Source organism: Phaseolus vulgaris, chromosome 2 (assembly GCF_051622355.1).
Source record: "Phaseolus vulgaris cultivar YP4 chromosome 2, ASM5162235v1, whole genome shotgun sequence".
In the NCBI taxonomy this organism is placed as follows: domain Eukaryota; kingdom Viridiplantae; phylum Streptophyta; class Magnoliopsida; order Fabales; family Fabaceae; genus Phaseolus; species Phaseolus vulgaris.
The window spans coordinates 50,219,880-50,244,271 of NC_143499.1; the positions used below are offsets into that span (position 1 = coordinate 50,219,880).

The window sequence follows — 24,392 nt, forward strand, 5'->3', positions numbered from 1 at the left end:
TAAACTAACTTTTTATGAATGAAACCATTTTTTTGAAAACTCAATCAAACCAAATAGTCAACATCTCTATCCACCAACCAAAACTAAACAGTGAAGACAGTTCTTCTCTTTGATTAATTGATTTCAGGTAACTACAGTAATAAGTATATTTTTAAGAGTGATTGAATAAGATTTGAAAGAGGAAGAAATAATAAAGAGAAATGAGAAATGAAATTGTGGAAAAGTAAAGAATAATGGTGGAGGCTAAGAGGAAAAGGTGAAGTGTTGTAGTACGAAGTCTAGTAGATTGTCCACCAAGTGTTTGTATATATATAAATTATGGAGAATGGTGGGATGCAAGATTTGAGTGTGTAGGAAGCACTAGGAGTGTAGGACACAGTAGATTTGGTTGAAAAAGGAAAAGAAGAAAGGGGTAATAATGGGTACCGTTATCCGCGAGTAGCATAGAAGAGGAGAGAATTGAATAGAGCATTGAAAAGGTGGGAGCAGAGTGCGGGCTACTCAAGTAGTACAAGAGAAGAGAAGAGATGAGATGAGATGCACATGAAATGAAAGTGAGTTTTTTTTGCAACTTCTCCACTTCAATGAAATGCCCTTTGTCCTATACTTGCATATCACTAAGGACAAACATTGGGTTTCCTTCAAATAGCAAAACTTGAAGACTCAAAGCAACCAACTTCTTCATTCTCTATGCCAAATTCACACCACTTCACCACAATCACCAAACTCATAACACCACCACCACTACTTTCATATGGGACTCCACTAAACACAAAAAACATATAGAGATAAGGAGGAGGAGGAGGAAGAAGAAAGAGAAAGCTAAGTTTTTTTGTGTGTGTTTTCCAGTCCCACCACCAAGTTCCCCTTTAATTTTCTCTCTGGGACTGGGAAGTGCCTGTGACCCTCTATTTTCTCAAGTGGGTCATGCTTTGTGGCCCCTACCATCTCCCACTTGCTCCTAGTCTCTGCTGTCTTAGCCTCTGCCCTTTAATGTTGTCTTCACAACTCTCTTGTCTCTTCCATTTTTGTGCTCTTATTCCTTCCACAAACAGAAACAAAGATCCATTCTTTCTCCATATGGGGGCTAAGTGATTTTGGTTTCCCTGCTTCCTAAAGGTGGTGAATGGTATCAAACATCTGTTTGTGTTTCTTTTGGAATATTTCAGTCTTGTCTGCTGAATAGGAGACTGCTCCAGTTCAATTCAACCATCTGGATCGCCTCGCTCGGAAGCTTGCAAGGCCTGTTGCTTGCGACTGTTTTGGATTTGATTGTCTTGGTTCGGGAGCTGTTTGCAAAAAAGGGGTTCTTTGAATGGTTTTCTAGATACCGAAGACCATACTTGGAGTCGAGAGATTCATGCTTGGTCAAAGAACAAAATGGAGAGGTTTCCACTTCTTTAGCATTTAGTACTCTAGAGAATAGATATGAAGAACATTCTTAAGAAGCTTCATATCATGTCTAACCAATCGGATGATCCACAGGGGGCTACTTCATCGAAGAGCACCAAGTCCAGTGATGGCTCATCTTCATCCACTGCCCCTAAGAAGCTATCCAATTGGTTGCATTCAGTTTCTAATAGGCAGAGTCCCAGTCCTCCATCTCCCAACCTGGCCAGAGGAGAAAGAATGGACCCTTCTGATTCAGTGAGCAGTGGTGGTTTGGATGTTGTGTCTGATTCAGCAAGGCGTGATTCGGAGTCCAGCACGTCTAGAGATCCTGAAGTGGAAGAGGAATATCAGATACAATTGGCTTTGGAGCTGAGTGCAAAAGAGGATCCTGAGGCTGTGCAGATTGAAGCTGTTAAGCAGATCAGTTTGGGATCTTGTGACCCTGATAATACACCAGCTGAAGTTGTGGCCTACCGGTACTGGGTAAGTCATTTTGTTAGGCCATTGACTTAAAGGTTGATGTCACATTCTTCTAGTTATGCTTATGAGGGTGCCACCAGAGCAAAAGTATAATCTATCATAAACAGAGAAATGCAAAGCTTTAAAGAACTTCTGATTGCTTCATTTTCATAACTTGAATCATGGAATTGTAATACGTGTAAAGCCTGAAGAAAGGGAGGGGGCGGATTTTGAAAGCAAAGGATCTGTGACTCTTTATATTGCATTTGACCTCACTTGTTTTTTTGTCTTTAAACTTTCTTATCTGTGTGAAATGACAAAGATAACAACTCATGATTGTTGGTAGAATTTTGCCATCATTAAATTTATCAATAGCACTCTGAACAGTGCTGTAGGGCTGGAACTTCCTATATCACTAAGCATATTTGCTCTTAGAAGTTGGAGTTTCATAATGGCTACGATTTCTACCATGTCATATATATTGAAAGAGGATGCTGAAGTTGTGCCTGAGGTGCATTAAGATCTTTCAATTTGGACTTATACCACATACTTCCAGGACATCAAACGATTTATAATAGTAATAGTTTGTTGACATCTTGGGAAAGTAAATTTAGAGTTAATGATGCTGAATTGATCAGGATGTTGATGCATGAACTGGTGAAAGCTAACTTCTTTCTGTAAATTACTTAACTGTAATATGTCCTACTTTATATTCCTTTCTGACTTATCTCATATCGTAGATTTATCCGTGCTTCACAGAATTACAATGCTCTTGGTTATGATGACAAGATCTCAGATGGTTTCTATGATCTGTATGGGATCTTGACTGAGTCAACGTCTGCAAGAATGCCTTCTCTTGTAGATCTGCAAGGAAAACCGACCTCAGATGATGTGACATGGGAAGCAGTCTTGGTCAATAGGGCTGGTGATTCCAACTTGTTGAAACTTGAACAAGAAGCCATGAAGATGGCTGCCAATTCAGGAAAAGATTTTGAAGTAGTTTTAAATAGTAATTTGGTACGCAAGCTTGCAATAATGGTGGCTGACTATATGGGTGGATCAGTGAAGGATCCTGAAAGCATGTCCAGAGCCTGGAAGAGTCTTAGTTACAGTCTAAAAGCAACCCTTGGCAGCATGGTTTTGCCACTTGGTTCGCTCACCATTGGATTGGCTCGGCATCGCGCATTGTTATTTAAGGTACTTTTCCCAATATTCTTCTTTCTGGTTTACATTTCAATGAAGAATGGTTTGGCACTAATTATGGTTAGATTTAATATAAACAATATCATTTCAATGAGCAGGTAGGACCCCTATTTGCTATGAGATTTTTGTTATACTCTTCTGGAAATTCTCATCATTCATCTAATAAAGTTATATTTATCTGTATTAAATCTTAGTAAGAGGGTTCTCCAACATTATATGTAGGTTTTAGCTGACAGTTTGGGCATTCCATGTCGATTAGTGAAAGGACTGCAGTATATGGGTTCCGATGATGTGGCAATGAACTTTGTCAAGATTGATGATGGAAGGTAAGCACCATTAATATCTATCCATGGTCATTGAAACAAGATTTTTATACTCATGTACAATAGTTGTACCTGTTTTATGTGTGTAATGCTAAATTTCAGTAGAATACGCAGGAAATCTTGGTTATTAATGCTTCCTTTGTCTGTTCTTAACTTTTTTTTATATAAAAGCTTTCATGTTAGGCATCACTTTGCAACTTGACATCTCAGTTAGGCTGACACCTCAAGTATTGTCTGTTCCTAACTTGAAAACGTGTTATATTACTATTACTAATACTGTTTACTAGTCTCTTTTGTTTGTCAGGTTTTCAATAAATCATTTAATATTGCCTAGAGCTGAATGTTCTCTCATTCTTTCTTTAACTTTCTTAAGTAGAAGTTGCAAACCCTTGTTAACATGTATCTGCAAGTTATGACTGATATGAATTTCAGGGAGTACATTGTGGACCTAATGGCAGCTCCTGGAGCACTTATTCCATCTGATGCTACTGGATCACACATTGAATGCGATGGATCTTCCTCTGTGGCCAGTCCTTCATCAAGAGAGCTAGATTCGTCCAATGTAGCATCATTCAGTAGCGGGGTTGGAAGTTCATCTGAAGAAACTTCAGACTGTGGAGGGAAAGAATCCGGTGTGAGTGGCCTTGCTGCAGTTAAGGAATATTTAAAGAAACCATCAATTGAATCCAAAAATACCCCCTATGCAGAGAAGATCAGAGTGAAGGAATCTTCCAGCAGACCTAACTATTCATACATGCATGGAAGATCTCCTTCTTGGACTGAAGGCATCAGTTCCCCTGCAGCACGTAGAATGAAAGTCAAAGATGTTTCTCAATACATGATTGATGCTGCTAAGGAGAATCCTAACTTGGCTCAAAAACTTCATGATGTTTTACTTGAAAGTGGTGTTGTTGCACCTCCTAACTTATTTTCTGAAATGTATCATGGGCAGTTAGGTACTTCAACTGGTACCAATTTTCTAACTGAACAAAAAGATGAAAATAAACAAGCAAGTGTGGAGCAAGAAATTAAGACTGATGACAGCCTAGTTCCTGCTCGATTTTTGCCTCCTTTGCCTTACCTCAAAATTCTTCGCAAATCAACTCCTGGCAGTCCTCTGGATTCTAGGCCTGTAGATGGCTTAGGAATTGGTCTTTCTCTTGATACAGGGGAAACTGCTGGACATGGCATACCATCTCAGGCAGAAGCAGCTCGGGTAAAGTATGGGAAGAATGTCCCAGTGGCAGCGGCTGCAGCTGCTGCTGCGGCTGTTGTTGCATCTTCTATGGTAGTTGCTGTGACAAAATCAAACACTGACTCAAATCTCGAGATTCCTGTAGCAGCAGCTGCTACTGCTACTGCTGCAGCTGTTGTAGCAACTACTGCTGCTGTCAGTAAGTATGAGCAGGGCAGTCGAAGTGATGGGGATACAGAGGGTGGTGGTTCTGAGTCAAAGGGTAGTGGTGATGGAGAGCCTAATGCTTTAGGAGAAAACTCAGAAGGTGAGAGAAAATCTGATAGATCTGTAAGTAATGACAGCACAAAATCTGATTCTGCACTGGACGAGGTTGCCGAGTATGACATTCCATGGGAGGAAATCAAAATGGGAGAGCGTATTGGACTAGGTATTAATTGTGCATTGTTCTATATCACTTGTACATTTTTCTGTTTGTTGTCCTTGTTCTGTAGAAAAATCTCAATTTGCAACTGTGTGGCTTGTGTTTCACATGCAGGATCATATGGGGAAGTTTACCGTGGTGAATGGCACGGAACTGTGAGTATCATACCATCATGAACCTTATCAATTGTATTATTTAGCGTACCACATAGGTTTTTCATCTTTCTTTTATTATTCATTTAGTCATTATTGTTTGCAATAAAATGTGAACCTTTTAAGCCTTCACTACTGCAATTGCACCTCTGTACATACAAGTACAACAGTTTATAAAATGTAATTTTGTTGCTGTATTGCCTACCTCATTGATGTTGCCACTTGTCAATATATATATATATAATCCTTTTACATTGCAGATTATATTTTTTATATATATATTTACAGTATGTTCCCTCTCTTTTCTTTATAGGAAGTTGCAGTAAAAAAGTTCTTATATCAGGATATCTCTGGTGAATTACTTGAAGAGTTCAAAAGTGAGGTAAGGCCATTGCTACCTAAGGTTTTTTTACTTATTTATGATTAATGATTCCATTGAGAGTAAATATTATAGCTTGGTCTGGTCAATAGAGGCTTTAGAGTTTTAGTGAGATAAGTGGATCAAATGGAACATAGTTTAATTTAGTCGTTTCTTTAATATTTCTAATTTAAGATTTACCAATTCAAAATTTGATGTGAAGTAATTTTTTCGTCAATTCTTCAGGTATTATGTAATATTGGTTGTTTTTGTTGTCCCACCATCTCATTTACATCTTTATATGGTTCCCTGTTCAATGATGGAGGTGATTGTTTAATTTATGTAAATTGCAATAGGTCCAAATAATGAAAAGACTGAGGCATCCAAATGTTGTTCTCTTCATGGGAGCAGTAACTCGGCCTCCAAATCTTTCAATTGTTTCTGAATTTCTTCCTAGGTAACTTGAATTTCTTCATTTCCTGAGCTTAATGAGACTGATATTGTGGATTTGCAATTTTTTAGAAGTTGATATTTGCTTGCACTACCAGCTTAATCAATTAAATAGACAAATAATTGTAACTGTTCTATGAGACAAGAGTAATGCTACATCTTCCAAAAATACTTTGTAAATTACTTTAGCGAATGATGTGGCATGTGCAGTAAGGAGAAAATCCTTATTGGATAGTATAATAGCATTTGGACCTCTCTCTTCTATCTTAATGACTCCTTGATTACATATACAAAATAGAAACACTTTTGAATGCATTCAGTGTATCCTTTTCATAAAACTATTTGTGACTGTGTTCAATACCATTTTCTAATAATATATGAATGCTGTGAACTGAAACTGTAGGCGTGTATTTGCAAATGTACCATTTACATGTTACTAATTCAAAGCCAACTTATGCTGATGTTTGTTAGGCTAGTGATGTAAGAAGTCAGAAATTATAGATAACCATACTCAAGGGTATTTATTATAGTTGATTAATGTCTTTCTGAGTTTGATTCTTTGAGTACTGATATGTTGATAATCTTTTGCAGAGGGAGTTTGTATAGATTAATTCACCGACCTAACAATCAATTAGATGAGCGGAGGCGGTTGCGGATGGCCCTTGATGCTGTAGGATCTTGTTGTCTTTAAGTGAATGCAGTTTCACTAAGTAAATTATTGCTGTAACAACCAGAGATCTCATGATATATAACCTTGTTCTCTTTTGATTATTCAGGCCCGAGGAATGAACTATCTGCACAGCAGTACTCCAGTGATAGTGCATCGTGATTTGAAGTCCCCAAATCTTCTTGTTGACAAAAACTGGGTTGTAAAGGTTATTATAATGAATCTTGTGATTTATGTTCCTTATAGTGTTGTGAGTGACTTTATTTGTTGATAGGCTATCACTTTTTTGCTGTTGAATAGGTATGTGATTTTGGCTTATCACGAATGAAGCATAGCACCTTCCTTTCTTCCAGATCAACTGCAGGAACAGTAAGCTATCATAATTTTTATTTCCTTTGACCACTAGCTGTTATAAAATCTGCCCCCTTTGTTAAATAATATCATGCTAATGAACATATGTTCGAACACAAATTAAAGACACTTCGTATATCTTTTAACTAATAATTTTGGCATTGTTTATGACATCCATTTTCTTGCATCATCATTCTTTTATCTGCAATGATGAAAGACGGCCCAGTAGAACTCATTGGAATTGGATATACAAGAAAATACTCATGTGTATAATATATGTTTCAGGCTGAATGGATGGCTCCAGAAGTGTTGAGAAATGAACTTTCAGATGAAAAGTAAGCTCTATTATTCTTGGTAGTCGTTGTTTTGCTTTAAGGACACAAAGGTGTTGTGAAAACCCTTCCAATCTGACCACTCTTCCTCTATTTAACATTGCCACAAATGTATGACTAGCATATTGTGCATGCAAATATTTATGTAGATTTCATTAGTTTAACAAGTAGGCAGGACAAACTGATTCTTTTAGCCTATTCTAAATATCAGTAGCTAAATTTATGAATTTATATTAAGTGCACGTTTGATTCAGCTTATTTGAAGAAATAATTGCTCATGTTTGTTAGCTTTCTGAAAGAGCTTTTGGAAAATTTATTATTTGCTACAATTTAAACCATCCCAAGCAAGCCAGGTATACCAAACAAGAACAAACTACATGTCATACTTGGTAATTAAAAAGTTGGATATATAACTACAGATGCTATATGTAAGGTTCTACAATGTTCAGTTCAGAAGCTATGGTTTTTAAGACTTTAAACTGAGGAAGAATATATCTAAGTTTGGAGCAATAAATCAGGATAGGGTATTGGACAGTCTGAGTTTCATGATTGGATATCACATGTTTGTCTTCTATAATTTGATCAATGCCAATCATGGGGAAATAGAAGCATCAGTTGATCTTGGATGCTACATCTTGCTCGTAGTAACGAGGAAGAAAAGGAAAATGAAGAAACTATTGATCATAAATCTCCAATGTGGTCCAATTCTCTTTTTATTTTTCTGAAGTGATATATTGATAAGAACATTCATGGGCTTGCACCTAACAACTAAAGCTTTTGGGAGAGTTGGTTCTTGATGCTAACCTTCCACATTTTTTCCCCAGGAGGACTGTGATAATCCCTTTTTTCTCTTTGTAATTAAAGATTATTCTTTTATCAACAAAAAATAAGCTTGGTTAACTTGCTGAATCCTCTGCAATCTACAGTTTTAGGGAAATCAAAACAAGGTTTTTCTTTTCTTGTGCACTAAACACTGTTCTATCATTGTCTTTATCACGAACCAATTTTCTCATTGCCTCAGCCACTTTTTAGAACTCAATGCTTTTATGATGACATGTTGCTATTCATGTTCTAGGTGCGACGTTTTCAGCTATGGCGTCATATTGTGGGAGCTCTCTACTTTGCAGCAACCCTGGGGAGGAATGAATCCAATGCAAGTTGTCGGTGCAGTGGGTTTCCAACATCGCCGTCTTGACATTCCAGATGATGTAGACCCTGCCATTGCAGATATTATCAGACAATGCTGGCAGACGTGAGTGTACTTTCAATCATTTTGTCCTTCCATTCTGAACTGTGACTCAAATATGTCATACCCTTCTATTTAACCAGATAGAATTGTGGCATATCACTCTGAGAAGTTGTTCTTCTCATTCTGTTTAGATTGTTTGACATTCTCCAACTGTAAGGATGAATTTCTGAGTTTAAATGGTGAAACAGTTGGAGATTATGTGTTTTCTTTGAATGTGATCTTTTAAAGGGCATAAACATGTTTTTAAGGTTGTAGATACGAGTTTGCAATAATATATATCAGTCATTGCATGTTTGAATGAAAGAATATTTTTGTTTTCTACAGTAAGAAATATGACCGGATATGCTACTTTTCTGAATTGCAGAGATCCAAAGTTGAGGCCCACATTTGCTGAAATCATGGCTACTCTGAAGCCATTGCAGAGGCCAATTACTGTTTCTCAAGTGCCTAGATCAAGTGCTCAGTCATCACGAGTTGCTGAATTTCGTGCAGGATAGGAGACAATTATACAACTAACATTTTGTTTTTCCTTTTATTGCTAAAAATGTGAGGGCAAATTGTAGAGTATTTACCGTTTGGGATTGACAAAAGTGATTGGTTCAGCTAACTTACATTCTCATTCAAGCTTTCCACCCCTCTAGTTCCTTCTCCTTTGTTTTCGTCCATTTCCTTGTCTTTTCTGTGTAATCCACAGTGCAGCAAGTGTCAGGTTGTACCATTTGTTTGTACAAAATTCTTTGGAAAATGTTGTAATCAGTGTCTAAATTTTGTTGTTCATAAATAGTTATGGAAAATTGCATCTGTAATTTGGACAGAAGAAAGGATTAACGATAATTGAAAGTTGCTTGCTTCTGTAATCAGTGACCATGTTAACTGGTTAAATGTGCTAAATTTTCTGTGATTCTTGCAATTCTCTCTTGGACTTGCATACTGTTACAGGAAATATCATGTTTTATATTAAAATTAATAATACTTTAAAAAGGAAACAAACATGTGATTTAATATTGATTGATAAGATAAAATAGATTATTATGCAAACGACTAGTAATGGCTAATTATATAAATAAAGTTTTTAATGGTAGAATAAAAAGATTAGTTTTAAATTTGAGGATCAAAAGTAAATTTATCTCAGACTTTATAGAGCAAGTATCTGAAAGTAACATTACATGAATATATATAGATAGATATAGATTACATGCATTGGGAAGAGAGAGTGGCATGATGTAGCTATAGTTGGCATTGGCAGGGAAACTTTTCCTTTTTCCCCTTTAACACAGAAAGAAAGAAAGAAAGAAACGTGTCATTCTTTGTTTTACTGCAAAAGCAGAGAATCAAGTCTGCATAATTTATACGTAACAGCTAAGGTTTTATAGTTTATGTTATCATTTGTGACATGTGTGCAACTAAAGGCTAAGATGAATGTTGTAAGGGATAAGGTGGGGACTTGTGAGATATTTCTTTTTACCTTTTCTATCTAAACCAACCAACCTTCTTTCATCATCAACATGGCTACTTTCTTTGGTTCCCCACCCATTTTCTCCCTTCCCCTTGCCAGAACTCATCACATTTCTTCATCATCAGGGACTCCACCACCAACACCTCCACCAACTCCTCCCCCACAATCTCAGCCCCCAACTTCCTCTCCACAGCTAAGAACAACAAACTTGAATGAGGAATCAGTGCAAGTGTTCACTGAAGCTAAGCAACAGAAGCCCATCAAACCAGTCACTTCATCCACTAAGGTTGATTCCACAGATTGGATAGCCACTTCCTTGACTAGACGGTTTGGGCTAGGAGCTGGTCTTGCATGGGTTGGTTTTCTTGCATTTGGTGTCATCTCAGAACAAATCAAGACTCGTCTTGAGGTGTCTCAGCAAGAGGCAAATACAAGGTCCGTGTTCCAAGTTTCTATACAAAAGTGTCTGTGAGTGTGTGTTTGAGAGAGAGAGTTTTTTGCTTCATCCTTAGGAAACTTCTTCAACCCCTACAGAAATTTATGACCTTGAAATATATATACTCTTCAAAAGAAAAATGTTAGTTTGATAACTGTAAATTGAAACAAAACAGTTTCAAACTGTGATTTTATCAATACAATTTTATAATTGTTCAATTTTAATAGAAAATTGTTTATCTTTCCAGTTGTTTTCCAGTTGTAATGCATTAGAGTTGTAATCCGGTACATAATTGTCAACATATCAACTCTCTTTTTAAAATCCACTGAACACCTCAGTTATGAATGTAACAAGTTCTCTCACAAAATGTGGCAAAAGTATATCATTTGGTGGCACCAGTAGGCCTCTTAGGCTATGATAAAAGTTAGAAAATTACTTATGTCATTCAAATACACAATTTCGACTTCCAATTCATGAAGGAAAAGAATATTTCTTTGAGAGTGAAAGTAGTTTTTATCTCCCAACTGAAATCTAAATATGCACTTACATATCTATCAATAACTTTCCGGCAATGTTTGAAAGTTACTAAAAGCATATTTTTTTCTTCTACTGAGGTCACTTCTTCAAGAAAATTTACAGTTCCTAGGATTTGGGTTTGTACAGTAAAAAGTCTTATAAGAACTACATTTGTCATATCTCTAAACACTACTTAGGTTTTACTTGGTCCTATTGGCTAGCCCTTCTATGAGTAGACCTTTTGAAGACCACTAACTCTAGGTTCCAATTAAGGCAGGTTAGAACTCATTGCAATTAAGATGAGTTTTCAACATTGACCCTCTTCTCTAATATATTAGTTAGTTCTTTAAGGATGACTGATGAGGTTCTTGTCTTGCATTGCATAGGAACGTTGAGAAGGTGGAAGAGGTGGTGCTGCCTAATGGCATAAGGTTCACTATCTTTTACACTCTATAATAAGCTAGGTAATTTCATACAGTTATATGCCTCATTTTCTGATGCTTTGAATTCAGGTACTATGAATTGAAAGTTGGTGGTGGCGCTTCACCAAGACAGGGTGATCTGATTGTGATTGATATTATGGGAAAAGTTGAAGACAATGGAGAAGTGTTTGTGAACACATTTGAGGGGGAGAAGAAACCATTGGCTCTAGTGATGGGATCAAGGCCATATAGCAAGGGACTGTGTGAAGGGATAGAATATGTGCTAAAAACTATGAAAGCAGGAGGCAAGAGGAAGGTAATAGTCCCTCCTCAATTGGGGTTTAGAGAGAATGGTGCTGACTTAGGCACTGGTGTGCAAATCCCTCCATTTGCAACCCTTGAATACATTGTAGAGGTGGACAAAGTCTCCATTGCTCCTGCTTAATGATTCAATGCAGATTTTCCTCTTGTAAGTCCTCATCATTGTTCATAATTCCTTGATCCAATAATGAATGTATCATATAAGATTATCCATTTGTTTTCTCATTCTCTTCAATGGGATTGAAAGGTAATATACATTTCAATAATCAACAAGTTTTCCTAACAGACTTTTGGAGGCCAGAGGCAACAATAGTATCAACAGTTATCAGTAATTTAATTTAAAATATTATTATAAAGAGTTGTGAAATGAAAATGTGTTACTGTTGGATGTGTGAAAGAATCTTTATTGTTTGTTTAGAAGAAGTCCATTGATGGCATTGGCAGCTGTAATGAAGAATCAAAAGAAATCAATTTTCACATATCAGTACGGGGTCAGGCTAAGACAGAAAAACCAGAAACTTGTGAGAAATTTGAATTAGGGTGAGTTAGAAAGTTTTCTTCTATTGGACCCTTACACTCACTCATGCATAGCTAAAACTTAAAAACAATATGTTACTTTGGCTGATTCTCTGTGTACCATGTCAATTCAAATCTATACCAAAAACATTGACTTAAAATATCCGTTTTGTTCTTAATGATTTAAAATTTTTGACCTCTAGATATTTATATCTGTAAGTTAAATTACACAGTTACAGATAAATAAATATTAAAAATCATATGATTTTGTAAGAAAATTGCTTGTTTTTTATGTTTAAATTTTATAATTTATAATTTTTATAAAGAACTATTTATTTCTTTGGTTTTTCTACATAAAGGGAAAATGGAGATGGGGAGAAGCAAATTCAAATTATATAATCTAAAAATTTAAAATGCAAAATATCACAAATGTTATTTTGATTGTTAATTCAGGAAGTTTTTAAATTCTAGATTTTAGAAATAAAGTAAACATCAATAAAATATAGATTAATTTCGATATTTTAAGAAGTATGGAAATAAAAAAGAAAGTATATGAAAGTGCGGTAAGAAAATATGAAGGTGCAGGAAGAAAATAACTTTTTAATGGACTTAATTTAAAAACAACTTTTTAATTAAGTAATGTTCTAATATTACTCTTGGATGAAAAAAAATGTTCTAGTAGAAAAGAACTATAGAATGAAGGAAAAAAATTTAAATTTTACTATTTGAAAAAAATGGTGGCGCGACTAACATAAAAATTAATAGTTTTCCTTAAGTTAGTGAAATAAATGGAAGGGAATCCTTTTTAAGTTTTTTTTTTTTTTAATTTTAATTTTTTTTAAAGTAACACTTAATTTTATGTTTGGAGAAAATACTAAAACAAAAGTTTACAATTTTTTATCTAAATTATTTTAAAAAATGACTATATAGTTTTTTTATTAAAATATTTTTTTTATTGTAATAATATTTCTATTATTTGAAAAATAACATATATTAATAATACAAAACACTTTATATTATAATTTAATAGCAAATCATATATACTAAGTTTGCTAAGTTTTATTTTAAGTTTAAAAACTTTACATCTTCAGGAAATCTTATTCGAAATGATCAGAAAGAAATAGGAAAAGGTGGTAGATTGACGAGTAACTCATTTTATAATATATGAGTTGTCTCTTAATGAATGATGAGTAAATAAAATGCAAAATATTAATGTATTTCGGATATAGAAATTTATAATTTAAAAAAACATTCCAATCCATTAAAATATTAATATATTTCGGATATAGAAATTCATAATTTAAAAAAACATTCTGATCCATCCATCAGTAATAGAAATTAGGTTTTTGAATTCAACAATTTATAAAAACTTTGCTACCAATATTTCAATTTTCGATAATCCAAAAAACTTCATATTTTTCAAATAAAAAATAAAGGTCAATTTTGGAATTTATAAAACTGTAGGGGTACAGGAAAAAAAGAAGCCTACCATTTTTAGTTGAATGAGAATGTAAAATATTTTATCTATTTATTTTTACGTTCAAGTGGAAAATATATTTATTTTGCTATTTTTCTTATATATAACTTTTTTAAAATTTTGCTTTCTCCGTATTCGTCTCTTGTGCCCTAACCCTATTTCCTTAGCACTCACAACACAACACAACACAAAACGTTACACTGCACTTAACTCAGCTTAGTATCAAAAACCCCTAATTCTTCTTCACCAACCTTAATTCACGCATCCATTCCAAATTTCCAAATCTCATTCAATCTCTCTCTTTTCCCTAATCCCTTCGTTCGCGTCGCAAATCGGTAGGCACGCTATTTTGATCTTCTTCTCTACGCTCACATTTCCCTCTTTCTGAATGCGTGTTTCGTTTTCTCTGCTCCATTTTTAGATTTAATTTGTTTCCTACTGTGCTTGTGTGAAACAAGGGGGTCTATTTGGGTGTCATTGCATCACCCAACGTTGTGAGTTTTTCTGATAATTGGTTTGTGTTGGTTGAGAATTTTGTTACGCTTAATTATTTTAATGTTAAATATTGAGTCCTGCTCATGGTTGTTGAAAGACCGACGTCGTCCTTGTGCTTTTCTGTTTGTTCTGTGAACTGGAAGAAGCTTCAATAGGATAGGGTTTCCCCCCTTTGTTGTGAGACGATTGATGTTGAAAAAATGGATTTTTTTTTATCTGATTTTATGCTTTCGTGATACAGCTACAATTTGATATTGTGTCTGTTTGCAGATTCTTGACGCTACTCACAACTTTTGACAAAGGATGGCCTCCAGATTCTGGACCCAGGTTTTTAACACATTCTTAATTATGTTTTGATTATTTGCTGTGTTGAGTTGAAGAAATATGTGATATCAAAGCGTTTTTTATTTACTGAATGGCAGGGTGGAAGTGATTCTGAGGAGGAGGAGAGTGATTATGACGAGGAGGTCGAAACGGCGGTTGGAGATTCTGCCAATCAAGCAGTGACAAGCAGGTACCTGCAGGACAATGCAAGTGACAGTGATGACTCCGATGGCCAGAAACGTGTTGTGAGGTCAGCAAAAGACAAGCGTTTTGAGGAGATGGTTTCCACTGTCGACCAGATGAAGAATGCCATGAAGATCAATGACTGGGTGAGCTTGCTAGAGAATTTTGACAAGATTAACAAACAGCTTGAGAAAGTCATGCGCATCACTGAGTCGGTGAAGGTCCCCAACCTTTACATCAAGGCACTTGTGATCTTGGAGGATTTCTTGGCTCAGGCTTTGGCTAATAAGGATGCCAAGAAGAAAATGAGTAGTAGCAATGCTAAAGCCTTGAACTCAATGAAGCAGAAGCTGAAGAAGAATAACAAGCAGTATGAGGAGTTGATTAATAAGTGCAGGGAGAACCCTGAGAGTGAGGAGGAGAAAGAAGAAGAGGAGAGTGAGGAAGATTATGAAAGTGATGATGAGATTATTGAGCCTGAGCAGCTTCGAAAACCAGAAGCCAAATCTGATTCGGAAGGCTCTCAATATGACGATGATAAGGCAGATGAAGGTCCTTGGGACCAAAAGCTTAGCAAGAAGGACAGACTTTTAGATAGACAGTTCATGAAAAACCCTAGTGAGATCACATGGGACACTGTTAACAAGAAGTTTAAAGAGGTTGTGTCTGCTAGGGGAAGGAAGGGAACTGGGAGGTTTGAGCAGGTTGAGCAGCTCACTTTCCTAACTAAAGTTGCTAAGACACCTGCACAGAAGCTGGAAATTCTTTTCAGTGTGGTTTCTGCTCAGTTTGATGTTAATCCAGGTCTGAATGGGTACATGCCCATAAATGTATGGAAAAAGTGTGTTCACAACATGCTGATCATTCTTGATATTTTAGTCCAGTACCCAAACATAGTGGTTGATGATTCTGTGGAACCAGATGAAAATGAGACTCAGAAAGGTATCGAACATAATGGACCAATTCGGGTTTGGGGTAACTTAGTTGCTTTCTTAGAAAGAATTGATGTTGAGTTTTTCAAGAGCTTGCAATGTATAGATCCTCATACACGTGACTATGTGGAGAGACTTAGGGATGAACCATTATTTCTGGTTCTTGCTCAGAATGTCCAGGAATATATTGAAAGAGTTGGAAATTTCAAAGCCGCTTCTAAGGTGGCCTTAAGGAGGGTTGAGCTCATTTACTACAAACCACAGGAGGTTTATGATGCTATGAGAAAATTGACTGAGTTGACAGAAGCTGGTGAGAATGCAGGGGAGGCAAGTGAGGAGTCAAAAGAATTTGAACCAAGAGTTCCAACTGCATTTGTTGTTACCCCAGAGGTTGTGGCACGGAAACCCACTTTCCCTGAGTATAGCAGGACCTTGATGGATGTATTGGTATCTTTGATATACAAATATGGAGATGAGCGAACTAAAGCACGAGCAATGCTCTGTGATATATATCAGCATGCACTTCTTGATGAGTTCTCAATTGCCCGTGATCTGCTGCTTATGAGCCATTTGCAAGATAGTGTTCAGCATTTAGACATTTCAACACAGATACTTTTTAACAGGGCTATGTCACAGTTAGGTTTATGTGCTTTTCGGGTTGGACTGATTTCTGAAGCACATGGCTGTCTGTCCGAACTCTACTCTGGTGGAAGGGTGAAGGAGTTGCTGGCACAAGGTGTGTCACAAAGTCGTTATCATGAGAAGACTCCAGAACAGGTATTGATCTCCTTTAATTGATTGATATGGTGGATGCTTATTAGGTGCTGGTCTTTGTTAAGAGTTCAATTCATTTATTGTTAAGGGAGTATTTGCTAGATATGTGTATGTATACATGTATGGTTATGCTATTTTTCTTATTGTAATATTTTCAAAATAGAATATATTTTAAAATGCCTAGATCCTCTTCAGCAAGGTTATCAAACTCGAGAGTCTGTGTAGACTCGTGGGAGTTCCGTAAACTAGATTCATAAACTCTTTCATATGAAAAAATATTTTAATAATAAAATAATCAAAGTACTTAAAAACAAAAGATCACAATACTATTAAAATAACTACATTTAGTAGTAAATGAAAATTATTTAAGTTCAAAGTACCCTAAATAAATAGGTTCATACAAATATTACAAAACATTATGTAATTGGGTTATGGAGAAATATTATCTTTTGGAGCATTTTTACTTGTACTTTGAATAGATGAGGATGCACTTAGTTTGCTTCCGAGTTAATTTGGAAAGAGTTAACGAGTTAACTTGCTAGTTTTATAACCATGCTCCTCAGTCATTTCGATCTCACCCTAGTCTCTCACTACCGAGATCAGGTAAGATGCTTCTCTGCCGTGAGGCATTAAGTGTTAAACTTCCTTTGTTTAGTGAAACTGTGCTTTTTTAATGTATGCATTGGATTGCAATTAATCAGAAAACTACATGGATTATTTAACTGCTTAGATGTACCATGTAAATCAGTACTGAAGAGCTAAACCTTTTTTATATGAAAAATGACATCATAGGGATAATTTATAGCCAAAGAACTGAAAGAAATTGAAGTAATGTGAAACTGATAATAATTTGGTCAGCATGCTGATACTCAGTTCGTCAAGAGAGGGTTGATCTGGCTTTTTTGCTTTTTTGTTGGTTCTGCAATTATCAGGTTGCTTCCCAGTAGACACTAACTTTTCATCTTGTGTATTTTAATAGTGATCTGTGATTGGACAACAGTATTGTTAATGCCTTTTAAATCAATTCTTTGTTTTAGAATTGGATAATAAATTACATTATAATGGTGCTGATAACTCTTTTTAATTATCTTTCAGGAAAGGTTGGAAAGAAGACGGCAGATGCCATATCATATGCACATCAATCTTGAGCTCCTGGAGGCCGTACATCTTGTATCTGCTATGCTGCTGGAAGTTCCCAACTTGGCAGCCAATGTTCATGATGCCAAACGGAAGGTCATTAGTAAAAATTTCCGTCGCTTGCTCGAGGTAAGCGAGAAACAAACATTTACTGGTCCACCGGAAAATGTGAGAGATCATGTTATGGCTGCTACAAGGGTTCTACGCAAGGGAGACTTCCAGAAGGCTTTTGACATTATTGTGTCTCTAGATGTATGGAAATTTGTGAGAAATCGAGACACTGTGCTTGAAATGCTGAAGGACAAAATCAAGGAGGAGGCATTGAGGACGTACCTCTTTACCTTCTCTTCATCTTATGAATCCTTGTGCTTGGATCAGCTCTCAAAAAATTTTGATCTATCTGTTTCTCGCACTCATAGCATTGTAAGTAGGATGATGATCAATGAGGAGCTTTATGCAAGCTGGGACCAGCCAACCAGGTGTATTCTTTTCCAAGATGTTGAACACTCTAGGCTGCAGGCATTGGCATTCCAGTTGACCGAGAAGTTATCTATTCTCGCAGAGAATAATGAAAAAGCAACAGAGGCAAGGATAGGTGGTAGTGGATTAGATCTGCCTCTAAGGCGGAGAGATGGCCAGGACTATGCTGCTGCCGCCGCAGGTGGTGGTGGAACATCTTCAGGTGGTAGATGGCAAGACATGTCCCTTTCTCAGCCAAGATCAGGCAGTGGGCGTACCGGATATGGTGGTGGTGGTGGAAGACCAATGGCATTAGGCCACACAGCTGGGAGTGGCTATTCAAGGGGACGAGGAACAGGTGCTTCATATGGAGGTTCAGGGAGGACTTCTCAAAGGGGTTCAGCATTAAGGGGATCCCATGGCGATGTATCTACTCGCATGGTTAGCCTCAAGGGAGCAGCTCGGGCTTGAACAAGTTTAAAATTATCTTCCCTATCAGTTTTGATAACTTGACTAAAGCACTATAGCATTCTGTTTTTCATTTTTTGTGGCATTCTATTTGGTTACAGATTTTATCTATAACTGCATTGAAATGTTTATACGGAGCTTGCTTTCATTTAATAATTTATGCGAATCACCTGAGTTTATTACAATGTTTGTGTAAGTGTAATTACTGTTAAAAGTTGTGGATTTTTGTGTTTATATTTTATTGGTACTCACTAAAATATGAGTGAAGAAAGGATATGGAATTTGAGATTGATTTTTCAAATGAGTTGAAGACAGTAAAAAGTTATTAGTTTTAGAATTTTGCTCTTGATTTAGCATGGAAGCAAATAGGTCAAAATAATTCTGTTTTGAGTTTTTTAAATTTTTATTTTATTATATGAAAAATTAATTTGAAAATTAAATCCGATTAGAAAAGTGACAGATATTTTGGTACAAATAATTTTAATATATATAATATTTTATTATTGTTGATTTGAACATATTTTAAAAAAAATTATTTTGATTTTTTTTGAAGTAGAAATGAAGTTAAGTTTAATTAAATATTAATTTGACATAAGTAAATTTGTTTCCTCATAAAATAAATTAAAATTGTATTTAGATTCATGGAATTTTTTAGAATGTTAATAACAAATTAAAATTGAAGCAATTTAACTTTCAATTTTTTTATGGAATTTTAAAATCTGAATTGAAACAAAGCTAACTTATATTTTTTATTTTGATTTTATTTTCTTGTAAAATAAATATTAATAAAAAATCAAAGTTATATATTCTATATAAAATTATATTAAAAAGTTAATTATTCTTTAAATTAATATAATTTTATGAAATATTATTATTAAAAAACTTGAATAATATTTCCAATTTTTTTAATTACTTACTTTATTATTAATCATCTTTCTATAAACAGCTTTATTATAATTTATTATATTAACTGATTGCTTTATTTCATTAGAATTTTTCATGTAATTTATAAAATAATTTTGTCAATTCAAATAATTACTCATAAGTGAAATTTACCTTGCTCCATTGAGTGAGTTACCAATTTCTTCATCTGCAGAGCAAAGTATCCATTCATGCAAAGTGCACATGTCAATTTGATACAGATAATTCATGTACCTTCCTCATTCCACATTATTATATTTATTTTAAATCTATAACAATAAATTAATAATTTAGATTAAATATATAACATTAAATCAATTACTAAACATTTTTAATCTACTTTTCCAAACTTAGTCAGTTTTCATAAAAGAAGTCAATTTTGTTGTTCTTTTGTTTTTATTACATCTTATTTATAATGTATTTTTGTAAGTAAACCAATACAATAGAGAAAAATTATATACTTTACTGTTAAAATTTGCAATATTTTTATTTACCTAATTTATTTATTCATTTTTAGCTGTGGTCCTAAACATTAACTGTAAAGAAATATACATTTCTCCCGCCAAAATTCATTAACAAAAATAAATAAATAAAATACTAAATCTTGATTTATTAATAAAAAATGATTAATTAATAATTGTGGTGGGTGTGGATAAGTCGCATGGGTTCATGGTGTGGTACCCATATATAAACACTGGTCATACATTTGCCATTGACGTTTCTTCTTCTTTCTTCTTTCTTCTTCCTTCCTAAGCAAAACCAAAACCAAAACCAAAGGCAATGGCTACTCTCATCGATTCTCATTTCTTAGCGTTCACCGCACTTATCACTGTAACCATTCTCAATTTCTTCTCTCTCTCTCTCGATTCCTATATTTATCATCATTTTTTTTCTCACAATTTTTTTTTTTTTTTACTTTTCTTTGTTTAATTTTTCAGATTGGATATCAGTTTCTGTTTTTCGTCGTCACTGCGCTCCTCAAATTCGACAAAGTCACTGATTTTGCCGGTATCACTATTCTCTACTGCACTTTGACCTTTTTTTCCACTTCAAAAAATAACTACTATTCTATTCTGTTATGGTAATAAACAAATAAGTAGCTAGTATATTTTATTGTTCTGTTCATGAATAAAACAAAGTGGTTGTTGAAATCTTCTGCCATGAATTTCTCCTTGAAGGAAGCACCAATTTCATTATAATTGCTGTGTTGACCCTCGTGATCAAAGGCTCCTGGTATTTTCGACAGGTGAGTCAACGTATCCTTTTCTTTTTGTGTATTTGGAATTATCAGGCTAAAAAGGAAATTGTAATTGAAGATTACAAAACAATCTTTATCCTCCTACCGTGAGTCCCGATCCATGTTGAATAAAATCACTCTTTTCAGATAATCCTGACTTTTTTTGTTGGGATATGGGGATTTCGCCTGGCGCTTTTCCTCTTGTTCAGGTATGTGTGTATATGTTTATGTTATATGACTGAATGATATCTTGTGTGGTTTTCTTGCGATTAAAGTGAATCGTGCACCTTGATGAATCTGTGGCCGTACCGTTGTAGTACTTCTATAGAGTATTGAGTATAACTTTGTTGAATTATGTGGTTTATTCCTTGTATCACATACCATTTGGACCAATTTCATTCCAAATACTTTTTCTTTTTATCTATTAGCTTTTACTTTGCCAGAACATGAATGTTTCATTTCATCTTCAGCTTTATATGCTTGAATTGAACGGGTTATTTTCTTTTTACTTTGCCAGACATGAATCTATGATATGATTACCATATTGTATTACTGATGTTTATTTTTGTGAAAATCCCCTTTCAATTGGAGCTCTTTTATATTTTATACTGCACTGTTTAGCATGTACCTGATTTGTGAGTAAAAAAAGTATCATAGCAAGGCACCATAATTGTTAAGAAAGTTTTACTTATTCAGGTTCTGTTAAATGCGTCAATTCTTCTAAATTCTCATGCTCAAGGTATATTTCCTTCAACATTAGGATGCAGCTTAATGTCAGGACTATTAGTTATCCAAGTGTCTTTATGAGTGTCTCATAGTTGATCTAATATCTAAATATGCTTGTCAGAATTTTGCAATGGGGAGAAGACCGACGCTTTGACGAAATGCGCAATAATTTGGGTAGACTGGCCATATTTTGGATATTTCAGGTTTCTTAGACTTGTATCATTTTTGTTTTAAGATTTAGCATGCTGATGTTTGTTTTTTCAGGAAATCTTCTCTTTTGATGTCTTGTAATGGTCAATTTACGTTGTCTTTTTACAGGCTGTTTGGGTGTGGGCTGTGAGTTTACCGGTTACACTGGTTAATGCAAGCGATAGAAATCCCTTTCTGCATGTTGTGGATATAATAGGGTGGATCTTGTGGGCTGTCGGTTTTATTGTGGAAGGTACAGCAGATCAACAAAAGCTGAATTTCAAAAGATCACCAGACAGTCGAGGGAGGTGGTGTAATGTTGGAGTCTGGAAATATTCTCGTCATCCTAACTATTTTGGTGAGGTATGTGCTATTATTGCTTTCAAGTGAAAATATTTTGGTATTGCAGGTTGTACATGGAAGAACGTACAATAAGTTTAGTTGAATTTGTGAATTCCCCTAGGGTTATTTTTATAAGCTCTTTATAGCTTGTTCCAACAAGTTTTATTGTGTAGCTTTTTTATATAAGTTTTTCTTTTTCAACTCATTCAGTAAGGTTCAAATCTAGTTTATGACAATATAATTTCTCATTTGATAAACTTATTGATTAATTGTTTATTAAATTATTTACCCTAACACTCTATTAGTGGCAGTTAGGGGTATGCTTAGGACAAGTTTATCATTGTCCTTAGTGGACTCAAAATTTGAAAGGGCCATCTATATGAATTTGAAACTGATCTAATAACATATCAATTTTAACATTATATATAATTGAATTGTAGGATAAAATAAATATAAATTTTAAATTAAATTATATTTTGAAATAAATAATATCAATATATGTATTAAATAACTTTTTTTTATTATACAGAGTGCTAGCAACACGTTTTCTAAAACACTCTCTACTATTGGTCAAAAAAATTTGGAAACTACAAAATCGTAAGTAGAGCTTATTAAATAAGAAATGAGACCTACAAAATTCTATAATTTCAAGTAAATTTCAACCAATAATAAATAGTGTGACTTGGTATATTGTATAGCTATTTCCATGAAAATGTGCATAGGGTTGCTGAGATATGCTAGAATAGGCTATTTATTTACATTCCTGCCTCTTTAAGATAAATTAAAGAGATAATTTTCCCCTTTTTGCTGCTTAGCTAATGGTTGGTTTTGGGGTTTCAATGTTCTAACAATATTTCTTATTTTATTTGAAAACTAACCTAAAACCTTCATGGGCCATGAATGCTTAACTTAGATATTGCTTTGGTGGGGGATTTTTGTGGCATCTACACCTGTACTGGAGGGTGCTGAATGGCTGGTAGTCATTGGACCGATCTTTCTCACATTGTTGCTTCTTTTTGTCAGTGGCATTCCACTGCTTGAGGTTTGCTTCTTACCTATTATTATTTGAAAATTCTGCTGTAATTTCATGGCTTTCCTGACGATGAATTGCATGATGGAGACAGGATTCGGCAGATAAGAAGTTTGGCAATGTAGATGGATATAGGATATACAAAAAAAGAACAAGGTTAATTTACCTCCTCCATGTTATTATTTATTTTCAGTTTTATTAAGGAGAAATATTTTTCTACCCAATGGAATGAGGCTATTGTTGTGTTGTCGTTTAGAAAAAATGACTTAGTCAAATCATTTTCAGCCCTTTAATCCCGTTGCCACCATCAGTCTATGGGAACTTACCGGCATGGTTCAAAACAGCCCTTCTCCTTGAGTTTCCATTCTACAGTCGTAATCTTCCACAAGAAGAGAACTGGTGAGATGCAATTTTAATTCCACTTGCATAATGTATTTGTGATTTTTTTATACTCTACCATTTTAGATTTCACGAGCGTTAGTATTTTATATCATATGAATTAATATTCAAAGTTTAATGATGTATATAAAGTATCATTTGTTGGAAAGAAGAGAAAGAGTAACTCGAGATTTGCACCTTGGATTTGATTCAAGTCTGCTCTATGAATTAGAACATCGTATGCCCTAGATTATATTGTAGGCATAAATTAATTCATTAAGAATAAGGTGACTATGTTGGAAAGATAAGTCATCTAAATTATGAACGGGAGTCAGAGCCACACATATATACTATCAACATATCTGCGAAATACAATATGTAATTCTTTAGGAAGGTCAGATGTTGTCTCCGAATGATCTGGAAATGCTTTAAAATTCCTTATTGCGTCGCTTAATTGTAGGTGAGATGATATTTAACTATTTACTGTCTGCTCAAGGTGCAGAGAAAGCAGTGGGAAAAGCAGTGATGATCTGAAAATTGGCTAGCACTTCGTTCTTTGAATTTGTTTGATTCCTTTTCACACGTCACGCTCAAGTTGCAGCTGCCATAGTCCATGGTTATGATGCAATTATTGCTCGTTCTCTCATATATGTATAATTCACCTTCGTGTACTGTATGTTTGTTTGCAAGTATAATGGCTTGTGCAGGTACTAATGGACCATCAACTCCGTTTCTCATATTATTTTATTTCAACTCTCATTATGGACCTGTAACTTGCCAACCTTAGCAGGTATTGAACACAAATGATTTGTTGACGCATTCGAATATTGTATTTAGCAAAATTCATTTTTTTTAATACAATGTAGTTATAAGAGAACGCTTTTGTCTGGTGAATGTTGAGAATGTAATCTGTCATTGGGCATCTAAAGGTTGAGTTTTAATTATGCATCTGTGGTGTTTGGAGAGAGCACACAACGAGATAGTGATCGAGAATAAATAGACAAAATAATTTTATTTTCTAAAAAAGTGAGAAATAAAAGTATTTAGTGTAAAAGTAAATAATATATAAATAGGTGAATGAAAAAGCAAGAAATAAGA

General features: G+C 34.7%; 4 protein-coding genes across 7 annotated transcripts; all 4 read left to right on the forward strand.

The window, feature by feature from the left end:
- The first annotated feature begins 445 nt into the window (after window positions 1–445).
- LOC137813031 (putative serine/threonine-protein kinase SIS8) lies at window positions 446–9,415 on the forward strand. Of its 3 annotated transcripts, XM_068615311.2 has the most exons (14): window positions 446–1,388; window positions 1,486–1,875; window positions 2,611–3,048; window positions 3,277–3,380; window positions 3,810–5,002; window positions 5,111–5,151; window positions 5,462–5,530; window positions 5,863–5,963; window positions 6,548–6,626; window positions 6,733–6,831; window positions 6,924–6,992; window positions 7,260–7,309; window positions 8,382–8,558; window positions 8,920–9,415. In XM_068615311.2, the coding sequence occupies exons 2-14, from the start codon at window positions 1,630–1,632 to the stop codon at window positions 9,050–9,052; spliced, it is 2,799 nt and encodes a 932-aa protein (XP_068471412.1). In that variant the 5' UTR covers window positions 446–1,388; window positions 1,486–1,629; the 3' UTR covers window positions 9,053–9,415. The 3 variants fall into 3 exon arrangements, with proteins under 3 accessions (XP_068471412.1, XP_068471411.1, XP_068471413.1); XM_068615310.2 differs by having other exon boundaries at window positions 1,288–1,875; XM_068615312.2 differs by lacking the exon at window positions 446–1,388 and having other exon boundaries at window positions 1,735–1,875; window positions 2,592–3,048.
- A 571-nt stretch (window positions 9,416–9,986) lies between these two features.
- Window positions 9,987–12,383, forward strand: LOC137813032 (FKBP-like peptidyl-prolyl cis-trans isomerase family protein). 2 transcript variants are annotated; one of them, XM_068615313.2, is made up of 4 exons: window positions 10,023–10,446; window positions 11,350–11,394; window positions 11,476–11,854; window positions 12,125–12,383. In XM_068615313.2, the coding sequence occupies exons 1-3, from the start codon at window positions 10,061–10,063 to the stop codon at window positions 11,828–11,830; spliced, it is 786 nt and encodes a 261-aa protein (XP_068471414.2). In that variant the 5' UTR covers window positions 10,023–10,060; the 3' UTR covers window positions 11,831–11,854; window positions 12,125–12,383. The 2 variants fall into 2 exon arrangements, with proteins under 2 accessions (XP_090155453.1, XP_068471414.2); XM_090299327.1 differs by lacking the exon at window positions 12,125–12,383 and having other exon boundaries at window positions 9,987–10,446; window positions 11,476–11,989.
- A 1,395-nt stretch (window positions 12,384–13,778) lies between these two features.
- LOC137813033 (eukaryotic translation initiation factor 3 subunit C) lies at window positions 13,779–18,656 on the forward strand. The gene is made up of 4 exons (XM_068615315.2): window positions 13,779–14,034; window positions 14,465–14,521; window positions 14,617–16,410; window positions 17,503–18,656. Exons 2-4 carry the CDS (start codon window positions 14,498–14,500, stop codon window positions 18,472–18,474), a joined length of 2,790 nt encoding a protein of 929 aa, XP_068471416.1. The 5' UTR covers window positions 13,779–14,034; window positions 14,465–14,497; the 3' UTR covers window positions 18,475–18,656.
- A 1,397-nt stretch (window positions 18,657–20,053) lies between these two features.
- LOC137813039 (uncharacterized) lies at window positions 20,054–24,172 on the forward strand. The gene is made up of 10 exons (XM_068615322.2): window positions 20,054–20,223; window positions 20,331–20,400; window positions 20,571–20,638; window positions 20,777–20,838; window positions 21,477–21,558; window positions 21,674–21,907; window positions 22,800–22,928; window positions 23,011–23,072; window positions 23,202–23,315; window positions 23,791–24,172. The coding sequence occupies exons 1-10, from the start codon at window positions 20,173–20,175 to the stop codon at window positions 23,837–23,839; spliced, it is 921 nt and encodes a 306-aa protein (XP_068471423.1). The 5' UTR covers window positions 20,054–20,172; the 3' UTR covers window positions 23,840–24,172.
- Window positions 24,173–24,392: the final 220 nt, after the last annotated feature.

Coding starts and splice junctions, on each gene's coding strand:
- LOC137813031 (XM_068615310.2), top strand. CDS start 1,429: ATGAAGAACATTCTTAAGAAGCTTCATATCATGTCTAACCAATCGGAT. Junction 3,381..3,809: donor GTCAAGATTGATGATGGAAG/GTAAGCACCATT, acceptor TATGAATTTCAG/GGAGTACATTGTGGACCTAA. Junction 6,832..6,923: donor ACAAAAACTGGGTTGTAAAG/GTTATTATAATG, acceptor GCTGTTGAATAG/GTATGTGATTTTGGCTTATC.
- LOC137813032 (XM_090299327.1), top strand. CDS start 10,061: ATGGCTACTTTCTTTGGTTCCCCACCCATTTTCTCCCTTCCCCTTGCC. Junction 10,447..11,349: donor CAGCAAGAGGCAAATACAAG/GTCCGTGTTCCA, acceptor TGCATTGCATAG/GAACGTTGAGAAGGTGGAAG. Junction 11,395..11,475: donor GTGCTGCCTAATGGCATAAG/GTTCACTATCTT, acceptor CTTTGAATTCAG/GTACTATGAATTGAAAGTTG.
- LOC137813033 (XM_068615315.2), top strand. CDS start 14,498: ATGGCCTCCAGATTCTGGACCCAG. Junction 14,522..14,616: donor CCTCCAGATTCTGGACCCAG/GTTTTTAACACA, acceptor ACTGAATGGCAG/GGTGGAAGTGATTCTGAGGA. Junction 16,411..17,502: donor ATGAGAAGACTCCAGAACAG/GTATTGATCTCC, acceptor ATTATCTTTCAG/GAAAGGTTGGAAAGAAGACG.
- LOC137813039 (XM_068615322.2), top strand. CDS start 20,173: ATGGCTACTCTCATCGATTCTCATTTCTTAGCGTTCACCGCACTTATC. Junction 20,401..20,570: donor CAAAGTCACTGATTTTGCCG/GTATCACTATTC, acceptor TTCTCCTTGAAG/GAAGCACCAATTTCATTATA. Junction 21,908..22,799: donor ATCCTAACTATTTTGGTGAG/GTATGTGCTATT, acceptor TGCTTAACTTAG/ATATTGCTTTGGTGGGGGAT.